Source organism: Maniola hyperantus, chromosome 8 (assembly GCF_902806685.2).
Source record: "Maniola hyperantus chromosome 8, iAphHyp1.2, whole genome shotgun sequence".
NCBI lineage: Eukaryota > Metazoa > Arthropoda > Insecta > Lepidoptera > Nymphalidae > Maniola > Maniola hyperantus.
In genome coordinates, this window is record NC_048543.1 from 6,233,351 (window position 1) to 6,256,175 (window position 22,825).

Sequence of the window (22,825 nt, forward strand, 5' to 3'; positions counted from 1 at the left end):
CCCTTGTACACAATCTCTAAACTAAACTAAAATAACAGGTCTAAATCTAGTGCTATCCTTTTCCGCAAGCAACATTATGACAGGGATAGCAATAGATTTAGACGTGTCATTTTAGTTTAGTTAAGAGATTGTGTACAAGGGAATCGGCCCCATTGTTGCCAAACAACTTATCGACGACTTGAAAAATTTACTTTAAAATGATTGTGTGTGGACAGGTGGACGCCGGCGACGGTTCATACCCTTCGGTCAACACCTGCGTGCACTACTTGAAGCTCCCGGAGTACTCGTGTAAGGAGGTGCTGCGCGAGCGCCTGCTGGCCGCCACCAACGAGCGGGGCTTCCATCTCAACTAGACGCTATTATAGTCCGTAAAAAATGACTTCTCACGCGACATTTGAACTCTATGGGTTAACTGTCATGTCAAAAGTACAGTTCACAGTTCAGAAGTCATTTTGACGATACTTTCATGATCTTTCATTTCAGTGTACGTGTCAACCAGAGACGGTTACCGTTACTAAATTAACGTTAAAACTACTAAAACATTATGTTAAAAGGTATCGTTAATAATAGCGGTATAGCAATATAATTTAACGTTATATTTTTATCGTTACTAAAATGTTACTTTGTACACGGCATCGTTAAATGGAGATAGGTTATAATAACCGGTATAAGTGTTACTTTTGTTCGGGTTTGAAACAAGTCGGGCATACTCCGACTAACGCTAAAACGCTAAAATTTACCGGTATTAATACTATGTATCTAGATAACGATAGTTGGTGTATGGATATCGTTATTTTTAACGTCAACATAACGGTATTTTGGTCAAGCTACTAAAAATACCGGTAATTTGCTCCCTGGTGTTAATTGTTACATCAAAAACTGTTATCCAGTCAAAGCTACTTTTAATTGCAAAAAATAGTCAAAGTACTTGTGAATAGAGGTTAGTCAAAAGAAGTTTTGACCGAAATTCTGCTGAAAACTGTTCGTTGGAATAAAATCAATAGAGATCTTAGTAAGCATATAAAATTAGTTTAAATGTGCCTCAGAACGAAATCAGAGCAACCTGACTCCACTTAGTTTTTTCTGTCCTAGAGTGTTTCTGTAGTCTTATGGTGTAGTTATTTAAAAACACACAAGACAGATAAGATTGCGTGGAGATAGGGTACTCAGATATAAAACTTATTTTTAACCGATATTTTTAAGTCAAAAGCACTATTAAGTATTAACCGAGATTTATTTAGTTAAAAGTATTTTTGCAGTTGAAAGTAGCTGGGTAAGATTTCTGATTGTAACATAATATTATGCGCTGTTCTGCTACTTGCGAGATGGTTGGCTGAAGTGGATACTTTGAAAAAATACACATTAATAAAATATTTTAAATATATCTCTATATATAAAAATGAATCGCTGAATGTGTTGCTGATCGGAAATCTCGAGAACAGCTGAACCGATTTCGCTAATTCTTTTTTTATAATATTCTTTGAAGTACGGGGATGGTTCTTACGGAGAGAAAAAATTAAAAAATTTGAATCGACTGTTACGAAGTTCGCCGGGGCAGCTAGTATAAAATAAAATACTGGTGAACCAAGTAATGTACAAAAACCCCTTGACTTACGTGTATTGACAGATTTTTTGGCAGTAATATATTTTGGAAAGTTTTTCATAATATTATAAGGAATCGCCTAAATTACATGCTGTACGAAATCAAATACGCGTTAAAATCTGTTTGTGGTATATGTGATACAAGTTCCATTTTGTCAGTTTTTGAAACATAACATGAAGTAACATTTTCATTTTCAAGAATATAAGCATTTCACTTACCCAATAATCTCGCAGAGCACAGATATTTTACACGTAGTAAGCAAGCTTTGCTGCTGCTGTTATTACGATACGTTAAAGGCTTCACACAAAACGCGTTGGAAACGTCACTTTGGGCCGTCGCAATGTACGCTACGCCTCTCGTTAGACTTGTTATACAAGGAACTGTCGTTGTTAGACTTGTTACACAAGGAGCTGTATGAAGCACGCGTTACGAGCTGTATGAAGCACGCGTTTACTTTTTAAAGCGTTTTTGTCAGTGTGAATGCCATACCCATCTCTGTGTAGTTACATCTACAGTTACAACTCATTTATATTGTTTTCATCATGTTACAATCTCTTATTCAGATCTTGCACTAGTATCTACCAGACTAAGCAGCTATATTTATACGTCATTTAGTAGACAAGTTTCGACACGAGGTTTTTATCAATTCCCCTTTGTTTATTTCCTCTTATAGTAGTCGAACGTAAAATGATGATTTTCTAATTTTGAATAAGTCCAAATTAGTATTAAACTTGTTTTTCTTTTTAAAATATGTTAAATTCTGTTTATAATTTTCCGCGTTACGCACGCTTCCATCGCGCGTTGTAAGGTAAACTTAGGTAAAGTTCACTTTGTATCGCTTCGTAAAGTTTGATATTGGTCGTGATTTCACACATAATACGAAATAAGATTTTTAGATATTATGGACAGCTAAAATAATGTTATGTACCTTTTATTGTTTAATTAACATTATATAAAAAATTCTATATTATATTCTTAGCTGTGTATAATTTTTTGTATTACTTTATCTATGGTTTCCTGAGCTACCATAATAATAAGCTGAAGTAGGTTTTGGAAACTATACTTTTATAGTGAGCTTTTTTGAGCCGCTTTTAAATACGTAAATAAAGCAGCTCTATATATTTATATAATATATTTCCATCATTTATGCAATTTTATCCGACAAAAGATGTATATTTAGTTTATAAGTGGTTTGTGTCAAATCACGAATTTGAAATGAAGTTGATCCTATGAAGTTAAAGCGTTAAACTTTCTCCTATTTTTACATAAAATAAAATAAAAAATCGTATGTGATCTGAGATAAATTGCAATAGAAAACAATAATAGTAATTATTTTAGGTATAATATGGGATATTTATATACAAACAATATTTCGATTCTATATCAATCCAAATATTCGTAATATTATAAAGTATACCACAACCTATTACCAATTTAGAACTGAATTATTACACTTGGTATTTGGCAAGGCACCACTAGATGCGTCCGAAACGGCGACAGTATTTGTGGGTTTGTATTTGTTGTTTCGACTGAATAAGCTTACCTATGACACAATACTTATGCCGATAGATATATTTTGGTAGCCATTGAAGCCATTTTTGGTTACAGGAAGGGCATAAACATATTATTGTCGTTTGTTGAGATGAAATAAAAGGCGATCGGAAACTTGTTTTAATATGAACACGCACATTCCCATTGGTGGAAGGTTGCGGCAACGCGGTGTGTTACACCGTAGCACAGTAATACGTTTGTGCCTTTAGCGTGAAAATTACATTTTCATATTGTGTTGGGAATCTCTACTAATACAAGTTCGCTGGACCTGCGATTGCCGATCTGTTTTTGAAGAACTTTTTCGTCATTTTGGCTCTGATAGCAGCAGTTAGCGTCATGTGAGCGTACTCGGAAATAAATCCTGTCAACATATTGTCAACTAGCTGATGCCAGCGACTTCGTTCGCGTAGATTTAGGTTTTCGAAAATCCCGTGGGAACTCGTTGATTTTCCGGGATAAAAAGTAGCCTATGTCACTCTCCAGGTCTGTGACTATACCCATACAAAAAATCACGTCAATCCGTTGCCCCGTTGCGACGTGATTGAAGGACAAACCAACAAACCAATAAACCAACAAACCAATAAACCAATAAACCATCAAACCAACAAACAAACACACTTTCGCATTTATAATAAGGGTACTGATACAAAGACTATTAATTGACACAAAGTGTCAAGTTTAATCCCCGGTACGCAACGCACACGTCTTCCAGCGTAGGTACTTGTATAATATTATTATGTCAATTTCAGTCTTGTCATCCCGCCGCGCCGCGCCGTGCTTCAATTTCGTTGCCGAAAGCTCAAAACGTTTAAGATAGGCACATTCTATCGCGACGCACCATTCGCATAGACCAATTAATTTGCTATTCGATGTATAAAGTATTTTCCATAATCTCGAAATCGTTTCTGCTTCTTGCTGCTGCCAAATGCCCCTTTAATTGGTAATATTATTTTTAAAGTGTGTAACACTTAAGTATTGTGTGAAATGTTTAGCGTATGTTCCTTTAGTTAAATAATTTCATCAACTAAAAGTTGGTATTGTGATTTATTATATAAAATATATGGATGAATTAAATATATTTAATTTGAATTTAATAGGGTTGATATTGATTGTATGTAGGTAGTATGTAGTCCATTATTTTGTTGAGGATTGTATGAATAAAGTAAGGAAACTATACATATTTTTTAATTCTATACCCTACTAGATTTCCAATCAGGTTAACCTTGCCAAATATATTTAGAGAGACATTGAGGCCGATTCTCTTGTACACAATATCTTAACTAAACTAAATTAACAGGTCTAAATCTAGTGCTATTCTTTTCCGCAAGCAACATTATGAAAGGGATAGCAATAGATTTAGACGTGCCATTTTAGTTTAGTTTAGAGATTGTGTACAACGGAATTAGCCACAATGAAATATACTAAGAGAGATACGTTGATGTTTCATCATGATGCAAGATTCAATGCGTTGATGTTTAACGATGCTCAATCTGTCTTAATATTGTTTATTTTCTATCTAAATAATAATATAAGGATTAAGGAATACCTATTAATTTTCGAATGAATTCTAGGAACCACTGAATCGATTTTAATATTTTTTTGTATATCTAGCTGCAGTGCAGCTAAACTTTTTGTATTAGACGATACTCAGGATACATAAGAGATTGAGAGAACTCGATTATTTGCTGGTTTTTAGAGAAATATTTTTTCCAAATCAAAAGACTTATTTTTTCACATTTTGAAACTTTTTCATTACCTAGTAGGTATAATTCGTATTCATATAGAGTTATAGACAAATAATATCATAAAGATACTCAGAATCAGCTATCAGCTGTTAAGGTACTAAACTGATAATGTTGACCAACTTATAACACGGAGATATAAGCAGCCGAAGAAATACATTGTCCAGCTAGGTATATTGATGTCGGTACCTAATAAGTATTTTCTTTTTTACTAAGTGAAAGTAAATAAAAGTTTCCTGGCAGTAAAACTGGTACACACCGGATATCGATAGTTTTCACAATGCTACCAAGTTTCTTCAAGAGAGCAGTTTCAGCAATGCAATGCGACAACCGCAACCTTGGTGTTTGAAATTACACAAGTTTTAACTAAAGTATTTAGTATAAAAAGTTAACCGTCATCGACAGTTTATCAGTCACTGGTTTCGATTGTACGAATACAGTGACAAGCAAGCATGAGGAGTACATTCCTGTGTTGCGCCGTGCTAGCGGCGCTGGCGTACGTTAGCTGCCGCGAGGTGGCCAGAGAAAAGAGGGACGCTGACTTGGATACGGCTGCGTCCGACAAAGGTGGCAAATGGGACAAAGGAGGTGGCCACGAGCATCACGAGGATCACCATCACGACCACGGGGAGAAAGGACACAAAGGGTACAAGGGTCATCATCACCACGAGCACGGCAAAAAGGGTCACCGCCATCATGAAGGTCACAAGGGTCATCACGACGAGCATGGCGGTCATAAGAAGCATCACCACCACGACGACGGGCATCATCACGAACATCACCACGGGGAAAAGGGGCACAAAGGACACGGTCACCACGAGGAGGGGCACTACCATAAGGGCCACTCCACGAAGGGACATCATGGAGTGCACAAACATGACGAATTTAAGAAGGAAAAGCATTTCCACGACCATCATCACGATGGCGGACACCACGAACACCACGGAGGGCATCACGAGGAGCACGGCCACAAGAAGGGCGGCGGCCACCACAAGGGGCACAAGCACGGCGGACACCACCACCACGAGCACGGCAAGAAAGGCCACCACGAAAAGGGAGGACACCACCACGACCACAAAGATCACCACGACGAGGGCGGTCATCATGAGCATCATCATCATCACGATGATCATGGAAAGAAGGGCGGCCACGAGGATCACAAGCACTGGGGCTACAAGAAGGGACACAAATAAGCTCCTCTCCGAAACAATGACTGAATCTTGTAAAATAACTTTTATGCCATTAACTAGGATTTCTTTAATTTAAGTTTTGTTAAGTTTTTCATATCGACTGTGATGTTTGTTAATAAAAAATTGAACTTCAATTTTTGTTTACAATAACTTCAGCGTTCATTGTCACTCGTACAATGTGCTGTAACGAACTCGCGGGTTATTTAGTCTAAACCAAAACAATTTCACAGTACGTTTGCTTTCGACAACAAAGTTACATAAAACTGTTGGCCGTGGTTCACTGGCAGCATTTCCCGACGAGATCACGAGCTCAAAAATATTGGGAAAGTAGATCGGCGCCCTAGATTGCCCTATCTAGCGTTGTCGAGAGCAAATTAAACCTTGTAGGCAATCAACCGTTTTGTAAAGAAATTACTTGCCTTAGAATTGAAATAGATAATAATATCATTTCTCAATGAATCGCTACCCTGCAGTTCGATAAGTCAGTGGGCTGCGGGAAGTCGAGATAAATCTCGCCCAGTCCTTACGGTCAAGACGCTAATGTGCGATAGCTATCGAAGCTAAACGATAAATGGGTTAACCTGGACCATAAATTGAGTTCAATTTACTATTTTATATATTTGGAATATACGCTTTAAGGTGAAGGAACACATCGTGTGTGAAGTTTGACCGCATTTGGCAGCGTGTAGGCTATGGTCAAACCCTTCTCATTCTGAGAGGAGATTCGTGCTTAGTAGTGGGATGGCGATAGGTTGATGATAATGACGATGACAATGATTTGGAACGAAGAGCAATATAATTACATTCGTAAGTAGAAATATGTACCTACTGACAGAGGTACTTTCCGGGCATGGTTGTTTCGGTGAGTTGGTATCTGTGTCGGATCGGTCGCGAGATGACCCCGCGATGTCACCATTGTGTAGAGGGCCGGGACTCCGCACAGCACACGCTTGAAAAGTGCTCTGCCCGGGAGCCCGAGCGGTGCATCCTGGTCGGCTGCGTATAGGGAGACACTTGTCACCACCGGCTCTCATAGCGGCAATGCTGGAAGACAATGAAGCATGGCAGGCAGTGGTCTCCTTTTGTGAAACAGACCAGGACCAGACCACGAGACCAATCCAATTGCAGCGGGGAGTTCAACAGGGAGACGTAATCACCCCGAAGCTCTTTACCGCAGCTTTGGAGGACATCTTTAAGCTTGTGGATTGGAACGGACTTGGCATTAACGGCGATTTGCCGATGACATTGTCGTTATTGCAGAGACTCTGGAAGACCTCAATACAATGCTCAATGACCTTTGCAGAGCTTCTCAGCAGGTGGGCCTAAAAATGAACATGAGTAAGACGAAAATCATGTCTAATGCTTATTTATGTCCGGCCCCACCCAGTAATCGTTGAGAGGCTGAGAGCTCTGCACTCGAAATTGTAGACGAGTATATATACCTAGGACTTTTTTCTTCTTTTCTCTTTATTTTTTTTTGAGGGTTGAGTCATAGCTGACTATGTCACCCCCGTAAGATAAACATTACATCATCAAAAAACAAACAAAAAATAAAACATTTTAGGTAAAACAAAAAACAAACACATTGTTAACACATATCAATGAGCGACCGCGCGTTCCCTGACAATGGGGTAGCTAACAGACTGTTGTTGTAACAGATTAAATTTATTTGACGGAATGTGCCCGGACCGAAGTCTTAACAGTATTACAATATCTGCCCTTTTAAACTTGGACTCTGCAAACCATGGACATTGAGGGAGCTGACACACTATCGTTTTATACCATATGCCTTTAACCCGTGACCTTTCGTCAAAATATTCTTGCCATTCTAATACACATTCCTGTTTAAATTTTATCAAAACTTCATTCGGTAGTGGTATACAGTTGTAGGGAATTCCATCGCTGATGGCGCGTTTGGCTGCCGTGTCTGCTTCCTCGTTGCCCATGATCCCTACATGGGAGGGTAATACCTAGGACACACAATCCAGTTGGGTAGGTCCAATTTCGAGAAAGAGGTCTACCGCCAAATCCAACTCGGTTGGGCAGCGTTCAGGGAGCTTCGAGATGTCTTCTTGTCCAAAATTCTTCAGTGCTTGAAGACCAAAGTCTTCGAACAGTGCGTGTGACCAGTGATGACATATGGATCCGAGACATGGTCGCTAACTATGGGCCTCATAAGAAAGCTCAGAGTCATTCAGCGGGCTATGGAGAGAGCTATGCTTGGAGTTTCTCTACGTGATCAAATCAGAAATGAGGAGATCCGTAGGAGAACTAGAGTAACCGACATAGCTCAACCGGTTGCGAAGTTGAAGTGGCAATGGGCAGGGCACATAGTTCGTACAACCGATAGACGTTGGGGTCCCAAGGTGCTAGAATGAAGACTGGAAGACGCAGTGTTGGAAGACCCCCCACTAGGTGGACGGACGACATCAGACGAGTCGCAGGGAGCCGCTGGATCCAGGAGGCGCAAGACCGTGGCGTGTGGAAGTCCCTACAAGAGACCTATGTCCAGCAGTGGACGTCTATTGGTTGATGATGATGATGACATTACATTAAAACCGGCTGCCTTTTTAGCAGTCGAGTCTCTTTTTTTATTTTTATTTTTATTTTAATAGCTGAAAACTTAATTTGTTTCACAAACTAAATAAGTATAATTCGCAACAGGTTGAGATAGCAATCGAGGTATGAGGCCGGGGGACGCCCCGCACACCCGCAAGTCATCCGCGCTCGCCCGCACTGGGTTAGCGTGGGGGCTGTGCGGATTTGCGGGGCGTTCCCTAAACCCCTCCCTGATAGCCATTTCGCCCTGTCGCGTACTATAGGTAGGGTAGATAGTAGATACAATAGATATACGTACTTACCTAGCATGTGGAACAAAACGGATTTAAACAAGTAGGTAGGTACATATGGGAGGCGTTTTTGTGAATATAATACAATGGTAGGTACATAAGAATATCTTAACAACAGTACTTTGCAGGAGTTGGTGGGTACTTGGTTACCACGCAGTTACAAACAAGTGTTGTTTCACTGTGTATTCCCTCCCCTCAACTTCGTCAAACTTTCTTGTTTAATGGTTCTCTACCTAACAGTGTCTGTAGCGAATGTTTTTGTAAGGCTCAACTCACACCGAAAGAGCGGCGAAGGGCAGCGAAGCGCAGCGACCCGCTCGATAAAGAAGGCGCGCGGATTCCCGCGACTGCTCGAGAAGTCGCTGGAATGCTCGAGAAGTCGCTGGAATGCTCGAGAGGTCGCGGGATGAATTCACGGGTCGCTCCCCTATGCGCAGTTCACTTCCAACAAAACTGGAGTAAACTTGTGTTTAAGCAGTGAAAATGGGTATTTTGGATTTAATTATTATTGCACATATAATTGAAGCAGAAGAGGAAGAGGCCGAAGAGATAAGGAGGGAAAGATTTAAAAGAAAAAGAAATATTTGGGTACACGACCTGTGGAAGAAAAGACGTTTGTTTGGCCAATTTCAAACATTTTGCACAAATTTACATCTGTATCCTAGCATTTATTATGACTATTATAAAATGAACTATGACAAATTTGAAAGTTTGTTGGAAATTCTCAGGCCACATATTCAAAAACAAAATACCAATTATAGATTGGCTATTTCCGCTGAAGAAAGACTGTCAGTCTGCCTCAGGTAAGTTAGTAAATAAAAAGTATATGGTTCAATTGTATTGTTATTTATTGTTCAAATACACTATTCTAACAAAAAAATAAAATAGTTTTAAAGAATAAAAAATAGTTTTAAAATAGTTTTAAGGCAACAGTTCTTTAATAGTCAAATGTCGTATCGATATTGGTTTCGGAATCCTCTTCACGCAATACAGAATCAGAGGATCTTTGTTGTGATTTCGACATAGCCTGTGGTATATAAGGCGATGGAGGTGGGTCGAATGAACTAGATCTGGAAGTTAAGGTTGAATAAATCGGAAGTGGGGAGTTTGTCTCGTAGATATTTTCTGTGTTCGTTTCTTGATAACTTGTTGAAGTAGACGGTATTTTGGATGGTGTGTATGAAAAGGATGTGGTTGGAATGTTTGTTTCATTGTAATTTTCTGTCACAGATCTAGGACTGATACTGGTTGTTTCCAATGGATAATTTGAAGAAGATGGCATGGTTGTATTATTTCCTGTGGCAGATAAGTTGAATTCAGCTGTATCTCGTGTCATTTTATCACCGGTGTCATCGGCAAGTCTTATTTCCGTTTCATTTATAAGGCGGAAAATTTCGCCCTTTAATTTGGCTTGAATATTTTTAGGCATTGTTTTCACAGTTCGGCCCATGGTTAAGAAAAAACTAATGGTTGGGTCATGTTCTATTTGCTTTCCTTCAATATATTGTTTGAACAATAAATTTGACATTTTGAGAGGCTGTTCGTTGGATGAAGAGGTCTGGTTTGACAGCTGCGACTGTGGCCGTGGTGACGGTAATAGCTGCGACTGCGGTCTTGGTGACATAGACTGATATTCGCCATCTGTGGTAATATCTGAATCTTCTGGCGAACTCGTTAAATTTGAAATTTGTTTCCTGCTTTTCATGAAGGGTTTTATGAATTCTAATTCTTTTTCAAATTTTAATGGGCGTTCCACTGTTCTAGCTGACCCACTTCTACTCTCTCTTAATGAAATGCCCTTTCTATAACTATCTCGTAATTTCTTCCAAGACTTTTGGCAATTCTCCACTGAAAATGGTAATAATATAATTATTAATATAACAATCTTGTTATGTTTTTATGGATTTTAATTTTTCATGATGGTAACAATAATCTAGATAATAATATATACACACGGATAAAAGTAGACAAACTACCGGGGCTGTTACTCTTGATTTATCGATATGTGTAACTATATCTGATGATAATAATTATATTTTGTTTCAGATTTTTAACTACTGCTATCAGTTTCAAAGCGCTAGCTCACGAGTATCGAATGGGATATAGTACTGTACTTCTAATTGTTCACGAAACTTGCTCTGCGATATGGAAGTGTTTACGGCCGCGTGTTATGCCAAAACCGACAGCTCAGCTATGGACCAAACTAGCAAAAGAATTTGAAACTCAATGGAATTTTCCTAACTGTATAGGAGCCATAGATGGCAAACATGTTAATATAAGAGCACCTTGGAACAGCGGCAGTCAATTTTATAACTACAAAAAATATTTCAGTGTAGTTTTATTAGCCATAGCTGATGCAAATTACCGATTCGTTGTAGTCGATATTGGAGCATACGGTCGCAATAGTGATAGTGGCATTTTAAGCAGCTCCAGATTAGGACAATTATTGAATAATAATACACTGGATATACCACCTAGTAAATGTTTGCCAGGTACGACAGAAGCATTGCCACATGTATTTGTTGGAGATGAGGCTTTCCCGCTACATGAACACATAATGAGACCTTTTCCTGGAAGCCAAATGTCGACAGACGTCGAGAAGAAAATATTTAACTATCGCCTAAGCCGTGCAAGACGTATTGTAGAGAGCAGTTTCGGAATACTAACACAAAAATTTGAGGTTTTCCAAAAGAGAATTAGAATGCAACCCAAATACCTGGACATTATGATACTAGCGTGCACTTGTTTACATAATTACCTAAGAAATGATGAAATATTTGAAAACATAATTGAAACAGTGCCAATAAATAGTATATTACAAAATCTTCAAGCGGATTCTGTTTCCCGAGAAAATGCTATCTCTATAAGAGATAAATTTAAGACTTATTTTAATTCTTGTGGTGCCGTTTCTTGGCAAAACGAAATGATTTCCCGTAGTTAAATAGATTTAACAACAAAATGGTGTGAAGTTTTACAAAAGACTGCGCCGTATGTAAACTAACGAGTTCTAGAATTTGCGGACGACATCGCAACAATTAAAAGTTTTTTTTTCATTTTAATTAAAATTTTAAAAAAATGGTTTATTTTAATTTTCAAATAAAAATAATTAAACAAATACATACTTACCAGACATATTCATTTCAGCGCCCACTTTTTGCCAAGCGTTATTTTTCATTTGTTTATCGCTGTAATGCCTTGATTTGATATTGTATAGGCAGTCGTACATTTGCACTAAATAAATAAGCTTTTCTTCATCAATTTCCATCACTTCTGTATTCGTTGAACTGCAAGGAATGAATGCGAATGCTCGCGCGGGAAGCGGGCGTGAGGGGCGGGATATTGCCAGCGGTCGCTCGCGACTGCTCGAGCATTCTCGGGACTTCCCGCGACTTCTCGCGCAGTCGCACGGCTCCGTTCGGAATTCGCCGGAATTCCCGCGGCGCCGCAGGCATCCGCGCGACTCGTTTGAGTTTACTCATGCGATAATAAGTATTATAGTAATGAAAATAAAGTTAAAATTCAAACTGCACTCCGCTTCGCTGCGCCTCGACGCTCTTTCGGTGTGAGTTGAGCCTAAGACTTTTATTAAGGAATATTATCATCCTTCTGGGTGATCTGTGTGATCAACCCATCGCTAGCCCACTACTGAGCACGAGTCTCTTCTCAGAATGAGAAGGGTATAGGCCATAGTCTGCTACACTGGCTAAGTGCGGATTGGTAGATTTCACATACCTTTGATATCATTAGGGAGATCTCTCAGGTATTGCTCCTTCACGACGTTTTCCTTCACCATTAAAGCAAGCGATACCTATAGGTATAATTGCACACACATATCTCCGAAAAGTTAGAAGTCCGGGATTGAACCCCCGACCTCCCGAATAGGAGGCCAACGCTTAAACAATAGGCCAAACCAATAATATTATTAAGAAATATTTTATACATTTAAGAACTTAGAATATTTTTTAAACTTACCCAGTCATTTTTTATCCTTTTTTTAGCCTTTTTTATCTTTTCGAAAAAGGCTCTTAAATAACTAGGTACCTACCATTTCCGGCACCTTGCATACTTGCTATTCCGCTAGAGGTTTATAGAGGCATGCAGCTAGCATGCCAGGCAATTCCTCGATTTTACTATAAGCGACAGACAGCCCAGTGTCCATTACATATAGCGGGTCAAGGCTCGCGAAGAGGGCAACTTCCTTCATTCCCCATCCTCAATCTCCGCCGAGCAGCATTCGCCTTCCTCTCCGTTCCGTCACCAGGCTTATTCCGCTTATCCACCTTAAAAACCACCTTAGGGTGTATACTCGGAAACGTATGCCTGTCAAAAATAATACACAAATTCGCTGTCCGGGGTGCATAGACGGCCACACGTTTCCTAGTATACCCCCTAGGGTGACTGTTTTAGGGTGGATAAACGGAACCAGCCGTCACCAAACTGGACAGGCGAACTCCATACGGATGGCCTGCCTATTCCATAGACAAAATATGAATGTGCAAGGTATAATATAACAAATTAATAGGTATTTTCTTCGTAAAATGTTCTGAATGATAACGAAATTCATAATAAGTATTAAGAGCCTACTTACTGACATAGTCATTAGCAATTAATTTTATTACTAACAAAATGGCTGTAATATCTGAAATAAAGATGATTATTATTGGGAAGTTTATGTACCAATTTTTTGTAGGCTTCTGCGCAGACTATTTTTTATTTTGCTCTATTGGATTTGTCATAATCGAAAATTAAGACGTGCTTAGTACCTATCAGTACCTACGAAGTAAGTACATAAATGTCTTCGTCGTAATAAAAGATTTGGTTTAAGCCAAAGACGATATCTCAGTTATCAACATGTAGTAGTTTGGCAACTATGAGGGAGCCAATAAGTCGATGAATACACATTCATATATCAGTTACTAGCTTATGCTTGCGACTTCGTCCGCGTGGACTACACAAACTTCAAACCCCTATTTCACCCCCTTAGGGATTGAATTTTCAAAAATCCTTTCTTAGCGGCTGCCTACGTCATAATAGCTATCTGCATGCCAAATTTCAACCCGACCCGTCCAGTAGTTTGAGCTGTACGTCGATAGATCAGTCAGTCAGTCAGTCAGTCACCTTTTCCTTTTATATATTTAGATTTACTGCTTTATACTTACCTAACCCTTAGAACGTAGTTGGGTAAAAAGTTCTAAGTACCTACCTATTTGTTAGTAGAGGCTAAAACTTGTTGCCTAATTGTTTTGGTATTTAATATTTTCTAGAAAATAACTAATTGAAAGATCAAAGAAGAAACCTTGAACTTTTTTAGCTCTGAACCTATTTTATAAAATCACTAGCTGATGCCCGCACTTTGTTCGCGTGGATTTAGGTTTTTAAAGATCCCGTGAGAACTCGTTGATTTTCCGGGATAAAAGTAGCCTATGTCAATCTCCAGGTCTTTAAAATCCTTAAGTAAGTACACATGCATAAAATCACGTCGATCCGTTGCTCCGTTGCGACGTGATTGAAGGCCAAACCAACAAACCAATTAATCAACAAACCAACAAACAAACACACTTTCGGATTTATAATATGGGTAGAAATATGGGTAGGTAGGGATTTCAATTTAAAACCACCGTAAATATAGGCCTAATAAAGTTCCAATCAAAGGATCTTCGAAACGTGCCCTGTCATGCATGTGGACAAAATTCCACCTTTGTTCTCTAACTTATCAATTACTTGTGCACAAGCCTCAAGTTTTACGCTAAGAGGGAAAAATTTACCATGTTGATTACCTACTTAATATAAGTATTATGTATCACTTACCAATATTATACTGTACTATATTTTGATAAGTATAGGTAATGTGGGAAAATAAATTCATTCATTCATTCATTCTCAAAAAACTCACAAGCAGCACTGGATCTTACAATTATGTCTAGCTGCAGTGGACGTCCACAATATTATGTTGATTTTATTATATTATGTTATCTCAAGATTATTTAAATAAAATCTAAAGTTTATTATCCAAAAACATAGGTTTAAATACAAAATTAAATTATTGATAGTAATATCAATAATATAATAAGGTATCAGCCAAACTAAGAATGAGGATGAAAATTAAATTATGCGAGCTTCCGTGAAAGATGTGAAAGATTAGTGCACGAAGTAACGAGATTAGCGTGAAAATTATCACCAATAAAGTGTTCACAGCCAGCGTAACTTGATTATAGAGGATTTTAAATCGTTTTCCAACAAATTACTTAATAGCAATTGCGTATTATATATTTAACGTAGCTATAATACTTGTTACAGTCTAGAAACAGTTTGGTGTTCTTGCAACAAACCGCCGAGATTGTCTCGCGACGCGTCACTTGACAAGGCTTACACAACTCCTTATATAAAACTGCTGCGCCATCAATAAGGTCGCCAATTTTAAACAATAAGTGCACAGCATAAGGCCTTCGTAATAACGAAGAAGCATGAGGCTAGTGGTAGTATTAGTTTTAATTACATTCGTTGTCGTAGCACAAGCGCGACGGCTTCCCGAAAAAAATGAAAAACCGGTAGATAAACCGGTAGAGAAAGGGAAAGAAGAACTGGTCGATCAACAAGATGCCGCTTCAGAACATAAGAAAGAACCGAGCCATAATAGCGAATATAAAAGAGGCGGAGGTAAAGAGCATCATGCAGATCACTTAGATGAACACGAAGAAAAGGGTTATAAGGCATACGAAGGTCATCATCACGAAGAAGAAGGAAAAAAGGGCCACCACGATAGAGAACAACACAAGGGCGAGTATGACGACCATGGCAGTCACAAAAAAGAACACCATCACGGACACGGTCACTATCATGAACATCATAGAGGTGATAAAGGTGAGAAAGGCCACAAGTACGAAGAGAAGGGACATTATAATAAAGGGCATTCGACAAAAGGACACCACGAAGTTCATAAACTTGATGAATTTAAGAAAGACAAAACTTTCTTTCATCAGGATGGTGACTCTGCTCATGAAGAGCACCACGGAGGTTTTCATGAAGAACATGGCCATAAAAAAGGTGGTCATTTCAAGAAAGGACATCTTGACGGTAGGCATCATGAACACGAACATGGAGAGAAGGGTCATCACGAGAAAGGAGGGCACCACCACGCGCATAAAGGCCATAAACATTCCGGAGGTCATGATGAACATCATCATCGTCACCACGATCACGCCCAGAAAGCAGGAATCGAACATCACAAGAAACATGTATATAAAGAAGGTCATTGAGATTTTGTACAAATATTTGTTTGACTCTTCCCTCATGAATTTGACATGGCTAATATTACCTGCTGAATTGCTGCTGAAAGTCTGGTCTGTTATTTATTTATTGTTAATAGTAAGTAGGTACGCCCAAAACACACGCGATATCTCATGTATATAGGTGTAGTTAAATATTATAGATTTTAAAGCAATTTTATAGTTAAGTAGGTATTTAAATTTGTATACAATTAAAAACGTTATTTATTTATTACTTACCCAAATTATTTGTATTTTTTGCTTTACTTGCTCGAATTATTTCCCATAAATAGGTACCTAGTTTGCTTATCTAATAGTCTAAGGTAAACTCGTGAGATTAAAGATTGAGATTCAATTTTTTTTTATGTACAACTCGAACTTGCCACCCTCACATAAACTTCTACAGTTTCCAGAGGATGGCGGTCTGTGTTTTTAATGTAATTAACTGAATATTCTGTAAACAATAAAATAAAAATAAAAACTTCTAGATTTAATCAAAATCTGTTCAGTAAAACGAGTAGGTATTCTGTGTTTGTTTGGTCATTGACTAGTACCTACTCAGTTTGATTGGATAGGTGAGAATTAATTAACTATAGGTACCAAGAACGTGCATAATAATGGCACCGTAAAACTATGATAATGGCTTAGACGGAATGTAGGTACGATAAGAGTTGTAAAAGAAAAAATAATTTCCGTTTCTTTGAATTTGAATGAATATGCTTTGAACTCAAAATAAGTAAGGCGCCTATTTTATTTCTTCTCTACTATCACAATAAAAACTGCTAAAATACTATTATGTAAAGTTATTTGTCTTGGTAAGTATATGCTACGGTGAAATTTCACTGATGGAAGAAAATTCTGAAACAAAACCTAAAGCTACTGAAATTGACGAATGGTAAGAAATAAATTCCTGCATGAAAAAGTAATTCCAAAAAAAAATTGAATTCCTTTGTAGGTAGGTATACCTATTACCTACAGACATTGCAGTTAGTTCACTTTTACTAGTCTACCAAGACCATCGATGTACCAAGACACAATTTCGGAAACTATCTCAAGTGTAAAAACTATTAATGTTAACACAGAGTAGACATAGGTACCTCTACCTATTAGTTATTATGACTATATATAGTATATGACTATGCTGAGTGGCATTCAAATGCTGAAATTATTTATTTAATACTAGATGTTACCCGCGACTTCGTCCGCGTGAATTTAGGTTTTTAAAAATCCCATGGGAACTCTTTGATTTTCCGGGATAAAAAGTAGCCTATGTCCTTCCCCGGGATGCAAGCTATCGCTGTACCAAATTTCGTCAAAATCGGTTGAACAGATGGGCCGTGAAAGGCCAGCAGACAGACAGACAGACACACTTTCGCATTTATAATATTAGTATGGATATGGATAAATAATTTCACACACAGTAGACACAACAATTAATCAAAAAAATAAAATTACACTTCCACTATTCAATGAAGAGAGTCACTTACGAGTGTAGGTGTAGTTGTCTACAATGGGCAAATTTACAAGATTGGGTACAAGTCACGGTACAAGTACATTGACTCAATGCATGAAGTCGAAAGTCTAACCAGCGGGGAAGGACTCCCGTTCTCACGTAGGTACCTACCGGTATGGTGCTGTCACTGACACTGACAAACCGCATCCTCCTCAACTTCAAAGTCACTCAGTGAGCTGTGGAGAGGGCTATGTTAGGAGCTCCCTTGAGGAATAAGATCTGAAAGGAGGAGATCCGCACAAGAACCAAGGCCTCTGTCATAGCGCAAACCATAAGCAAACTGAAGGGGCAATGGGCAGATCGTGCTTGTCGTAGGGCGATGGCCGTTGGAGCCGAAAAGTCCTAGCCTGGAGACCGCGTAAAGCAAGTGCAATGTGGGGCGCCCTCCAGCACGATTGACCGAAGATATGAGAGGCTGCTGGAAAGTGGCTGGATGAGGAAGGCTGAGGAGCAGCCCCGAGGATCATATTATGATGCTTATCTTGAATTTTTATTCAGAGGAAGCATTATTACATTACCTATCGATATAGGTAGAGCCCAAAATAGTAGGTAGGTACTTAGTATTAAATTTTTTGAATGTCTGTCCGTTTGTCTACAATCGTTTCATGAAGGGCTTATATTATTATAACTACCCTATTACAAATGCGAAAGTCTGTTTGTTTGTTGGTTTTTGGTTTGTCTTTCAATCACGCTGCATCGAAAAATCGGATCGACGAGATTTTTGCCATGGATTAAACTGGAGAGACTTTTTATCCCGGAAAATCAAAGAGTTCCCACGGGATTTTTAAAAACGAGATGACGTCGCGGTTATCAGCTACTATTAGCTATATGCAGAGCCTATTGCTGACTTTCAGAAATAAATTGTATAATCAGCGACTGCGGGCGTTATTCCATCATTGCCATTTCACAGACAGGACAGGTAGGATCGGATGTTCTGATAAAACTTTTACACTAATTAACGAGCGACATAAGGCTTAGTTAGCGACGAGTGACGTCACATCTCGTGATAGATTTATGGTTCGTTTGACATCACATTAAATTCTTCATCTCCTTCACACACTGAAGCTTCACTGAGACTTTAAGCCGCGGGACATTTTCACTAATTACCTACCTTTATATTTTAAGTGTTTATTCACTCGACCCTGCATTATTTTTACTCAAAACTAAAAAACTTTCCCTAACCTTTTGGAATCACTTCGATGTCTAATGCTGAGAATAGAATAATTTGATCTATAGAGCTCAAGATTAAAAAACGTACGCTCTATAGAGCGTTGGCTTTGCCCAGAATTAATTTAGCGTTTATAAAAGAAAGGCACAACGCTGCCTCATTTAACTCCAAGAAAATTTTGTGAAAGTCAATACAAAATAATCAATACTATACTATCAGTCAGAAAGTTATGGTATACTAATAATTTCGTAAAACTCTAAACGTTATGGTGAACTTCTTGGTGATACTTGGGCACGGAACAAAAAGCCCATAAATAAAATACTACTAAAAATTACAGTCGCAATTGAAATAGTGGGAGGGTCGCAGCCTGCGGTACATATCGACTGATCTCACAGCTAATGCTGTCGATCGACGGAGATAGATAATTCTATCTCGGTCGATCGGATGAGCTTGGTGCTGGAGCTAGAACCGGTTCTGATAAGGTACCTAATTGCTGAAATTGTGGAATGTCTGAATAGCAGCTTTAGCTAGCGAGTGAGGGATTTAATGCGACGTGGATGTCGGAGCTATAAATCTGCCGAGATTGGTGACGTCACACGTCACTAAGTCCCTCACTCGTAATTAGTGTGAAAGCTTTATCACTACATTCCATCTAACGTACTAACCCCATTAATTACTTGTTCTTGCCCGCGACTTTGTCCGTTTTTTGGGATGAAAAGTAGCCTAGATCATTCCTTAATTCGCTGCTACTTTCTGCCTGTCTGCGAGAGTCCCGTCAAAATTGGTTAAACTGTTCCGAAGATAAGCTCGGATGAACCGACAGGCAGACATAGATTACTAACCTATGGCCTGATAAGAATTCAGCAGCAAATTATTTTAACAAAGATGAAAGTAAACGTTTTTAAATTTTAAGTGAAACTTTATGTACAATAATTTAAGATCTTTCTTAAAATAACAACATTGTTAATTTTTTTCTAAGCAAATATACCCAAAAAATACGTGAACTTTTATAGACGCACCCAAACAGTGACTTACCCCGAGTTCATTCGCTGGAATTCCTGAAAATTCTATCAGACTTACTTATCAGTTTAGTCTTTGAAATGTGCGTAATAATATACATATAAAAAATGTAAAATATTTTTATTTATTTAAACTCACTGGGCCTAGAAACTTGATGCAGGTTTTCGTTATTAAGTAGAGGCAGGTCAGCTGCTAGTCTATATAGGAAACTAGATGATACTGATACTCGCGACTTCGTCCGCGAGGATTTAGGTTTTTTAGAAATCCCGAGGGAACTCATTGATTTTCCGGGATAAAAAATAAGCCATAGGCTTATTTGTCCTTCCCCGGGATATAAACTTACTCTGTACCAAATTTTATCAAAATCGGTTAAACTGTTGGGCAGTGAAAAGCTAGCAGACAGATATACAAACAGACAGACAGACAGACAGACAGACAGACAGACAGACAGACAGACAGACACACATTCGCATATTTTGTAATATTACTATGGATAAGAAATTGGCCGACTGACCTACCAACGTACGCCTCCAATAGCTGGATCAAGAAACTTGATGCAGGTTTTCTTTATTAAGAAAAAAGAGGAAAAGCAGAGGCAGCTTAGTTTTTACTAGCTATTAAAATTATTGTATTATAATTTTGACAAAATGTATAAAATTTAAGTAGGTATGTCTATTGTCCACTCACTACTTGAGGACATTAAGTGAGAAGTGAAACTGTTTTCCGTCCTTCACGTTCAGTTAACCGATGACTTGAATAGAAAATCAATTTCTCAACAGTCTATCAATTTGTTTGTAAAGAGAGACAGACACCCATTTAAATTAATAAGACTTGGTACAATGGAGAGTTCTTAAATATAAAAATCAATTAAAATTCACTATGCTGCGGTAATAGTCTAGTGGTTAAGCTCCGCGCTCCTACGGGGAATGGAGGAGGGTTCGATCCCAGGCACGCACCTTTAACTTTTCGGAGTTATGTGTGTTTTCAGCAATTAAAATATAGATATCACTTGCTTTAACAATGAAGGAAACCATCGCGATGGTTTCCTTCATTCTTCCTTCCTTCACGATGCATCGTGAGGAAACCTGCCCCTCTGAAAATTCTCAAAGGTGTGTGAAGTCTGCCAATAAGCACTTGGCCAGCATGGTGGACTATGGCCAAGCTCTTCTCATTCTGAGAGGAGACTCGTACTCAGTAGTGCGCCGGCGATGGGTTGATGATGATAATGATGAATCCTTACTTAAGCGTCATGAGCCTCACTCAGATAATATTTATTTGTATAAAACTTACATAAAATAAAATACAAGTAGGTACGTAATATTGAAAAAGTTTGTATTTACATGTGCTTATCTAATAAAATAAAACATAATATTATAACAACGTACCTATATGAACATAACGACTCCTATTTACAGAAATGACTACAAAGTGATTAATAAATTAATGTCCCTTCTTGAAGCCCCAATGTTTGTGGTCACCATGCTCGCCCTTCTTCCCGGAGCCCTTGTGATGGTGATGGTGTTCGTGGTGGCCGCCCTCGTCGTGGTGGCCTTCGTGTCCGTGGTGGTGTCCTCCCTTCTCGTGGTGTCCTTTCTTGCCATGGTGGTGTTCGTGGTGTCCGCCGTGCTTGTGGCCGTGATGGAAGTGTCCGCCCTTCTTGTGGCCGTGCTCCTCGTGGTGGCCTCCGTGTCCTTCGTGGTGGCCCGACTCTCCGTGCCTGTCGTGGAAGTGTTTGTCCTTCTTGAACTCATCTATTTTATGTACACCGTGATGTCCTTTGGTAGAGTGTCCTTTGTGGTAGTGGCCTTTCTCTTCGAATCCGTGTCCTTTCTCTCCCTTCTCACCGTGGTGGTGATGGTGGTGGTGGCCGTCTTCGTGGTGATGGTGTTTCTTGTGGCCGCCGTGATCGTCGTGGTGGCCTTTGTGTCCGGCATGGTCGTGATGGCCCTTGTGTTCGTGTTCATGATCGTGGTGTCCCTTGTGTTCCTTATGGCCTTTCTCATCATGTTCGTGATGGTGATGGTGGTGATGTTCCTTTCCTCCCCCCTTCTCGTGATGGTGAGATGCTGCGGGCGCGAGATCATCATCACGTTCCTGTCTTATTTCCCTTGCGCTCGATAGCGCGACGAGGGCGAAAATGCCCAGCACAAAACTTAACTTCATTTTTGGTGTTACCCTTGCTGCAATCAGTTCGTCTATGGAAATTTTATTATTGTAAACTCGATTTATAAACAGTAAATTGATTTACTGGCGCCTCCATTGGGCAATGATTGCAATTGACAGTGCTTGCACCCACTGTATGTTCAGGGTCAAAAGTTAATTGTTTTATTGAACCTGATAAATATGCGTTGAAATTCAGGTTTAAATTTTGCTCCTTTTAAAGTTATTTTCAAAGAACTCATAAGTTATTAGTATTTTACTAAGATGAAATGATGATATTAGAGACCTTTATATCATTTTTGAAGACCTACATAGATACCCCACACGTATGGGTTTGATGAAAAAAAATTTTTTGAGTTTCAGTTCTAAGTATAGGGAACCCCAAAATTTATTGTTTTTTTTTTTTCTATTTTTGTGTAAAAATCTTAATGCGGTTTACAGAATACATCTACTTACCAAGTTTCAACAGTATAAGCTCTTATAGTTTCGGAAAAAAGTGGCTGTGACATACGGACGGACAAATGGATAGACAGACAGACATGACGAATCTATAAGGGTTCCATTTTTTGCCATTTGGCTACGGAACCCTAAAAAGGGTCTTTATAAACTTAATAAAACAGTCTGTTTCAGATTTTTTAATCCTAAAACAAATATTCATAAAACTTATGGAGAAATTATGTTTTTATTTTAGCTTTAATAAAAAAATAAAAAAATTAAGGTATTGAGTATTGAGAGTAAAAATTTCAGATTTATTGCGATAGTTG

The 22,825-nt window shown here is 38.6% G+C and overlaps 5 protein-coding genes across 10 annotated transcripts in view; 4 read left to right on the forward strand and 1 right to left on the reverse strand.

Annotated features, from left to right (window-relative positions):
- Positions 1-4,332, forward strand: part of Ufd4 (ubiquitin fusion-degradation 4-like) — a 42,368-nt gene extending 38,036 nt beyond the window's left edge. For all 6 annotated transcript variants that reach the window (XM_069500367.1, XM_069500371.1, XM_069500369.1 and 3 more), the window contains one exon: positions 216-4,332. In XM_069500367.1, coding sequence (XP_069356468.1) covers positions 216-353 — 138 coding nt within the window. In that variant the 3' untranslated portion in view covers positions 354-4,332. The remainder of the gene's footprint in view (positions 1-215) is intronic.
- A 1,016-nt stretch (positions 4,333-5,348) lies between these two features.
- LOC117984733 (putative eggshell protein) lies at positions 5,349-6,128 on the forward strand. The gene has a single exon (XM_034971377.2). The coding sequence runs from the start codon at positions 5,349-5,351 to the stop codon at positions 6,087-6,089; it is 741 nt and encodes a 246-aa protein (XP_034827268.1). The 3' UTR covers positions 6,090-6,128.
- Positions 6,129-9,194: 3,066 nt separating this feature from the next.
- On the forward strand, positions 9,195-12,058 carry LOC138402215 (uncharacterized). Its single transcript, XM_069500158.1, has 2 exons — positions 9,195-9,738; positions 10,982-12,058. Exons 1-2 carry the CDS (start codon positions 9,419-9,421, stop codon positions 11,874-11,876), a joined length of 1,215 nt encoding a protein of 404 aa, XP_069356259.1. The 5' UTR covers positions 9,195-9,418; the 3' UTR covers positions 11,877-12,058.
- A 3,331-nt stretch (positions 12,059-15,389) lies between these two features.
- Positions 15,390-16,191, forward strand: LOC117984538 (probable zinc transporter protein DDB_G0282067). Its single transcript, XM_034971170.2, has one exon. It carries the CDS (start codon positions 15,400-15,402, stop codon positions 16,189-16,191), a length of 792 nt encoding a protein of 263 aa, XP_034827061.2. The 5' UTR covers positions 15,390-15,399.
- A 5,150-nt stretch (positions 16,192-21,341) lies between these two features.
- On the reverse strand, positions 21,342-22,064 carry LOC117984736 (putative eggshell protein). The gene has a single exon (XM_034971379.1). The coding sequence runs from the start codon at positions 22,062-22,064 to the stop codon at positions 21,342-21,344; it is 723 nt and encodes a 240-aa protein (XP_034827270.1).
- Positions 22,065-22,825: the final 761 nt, after the last annotated feature.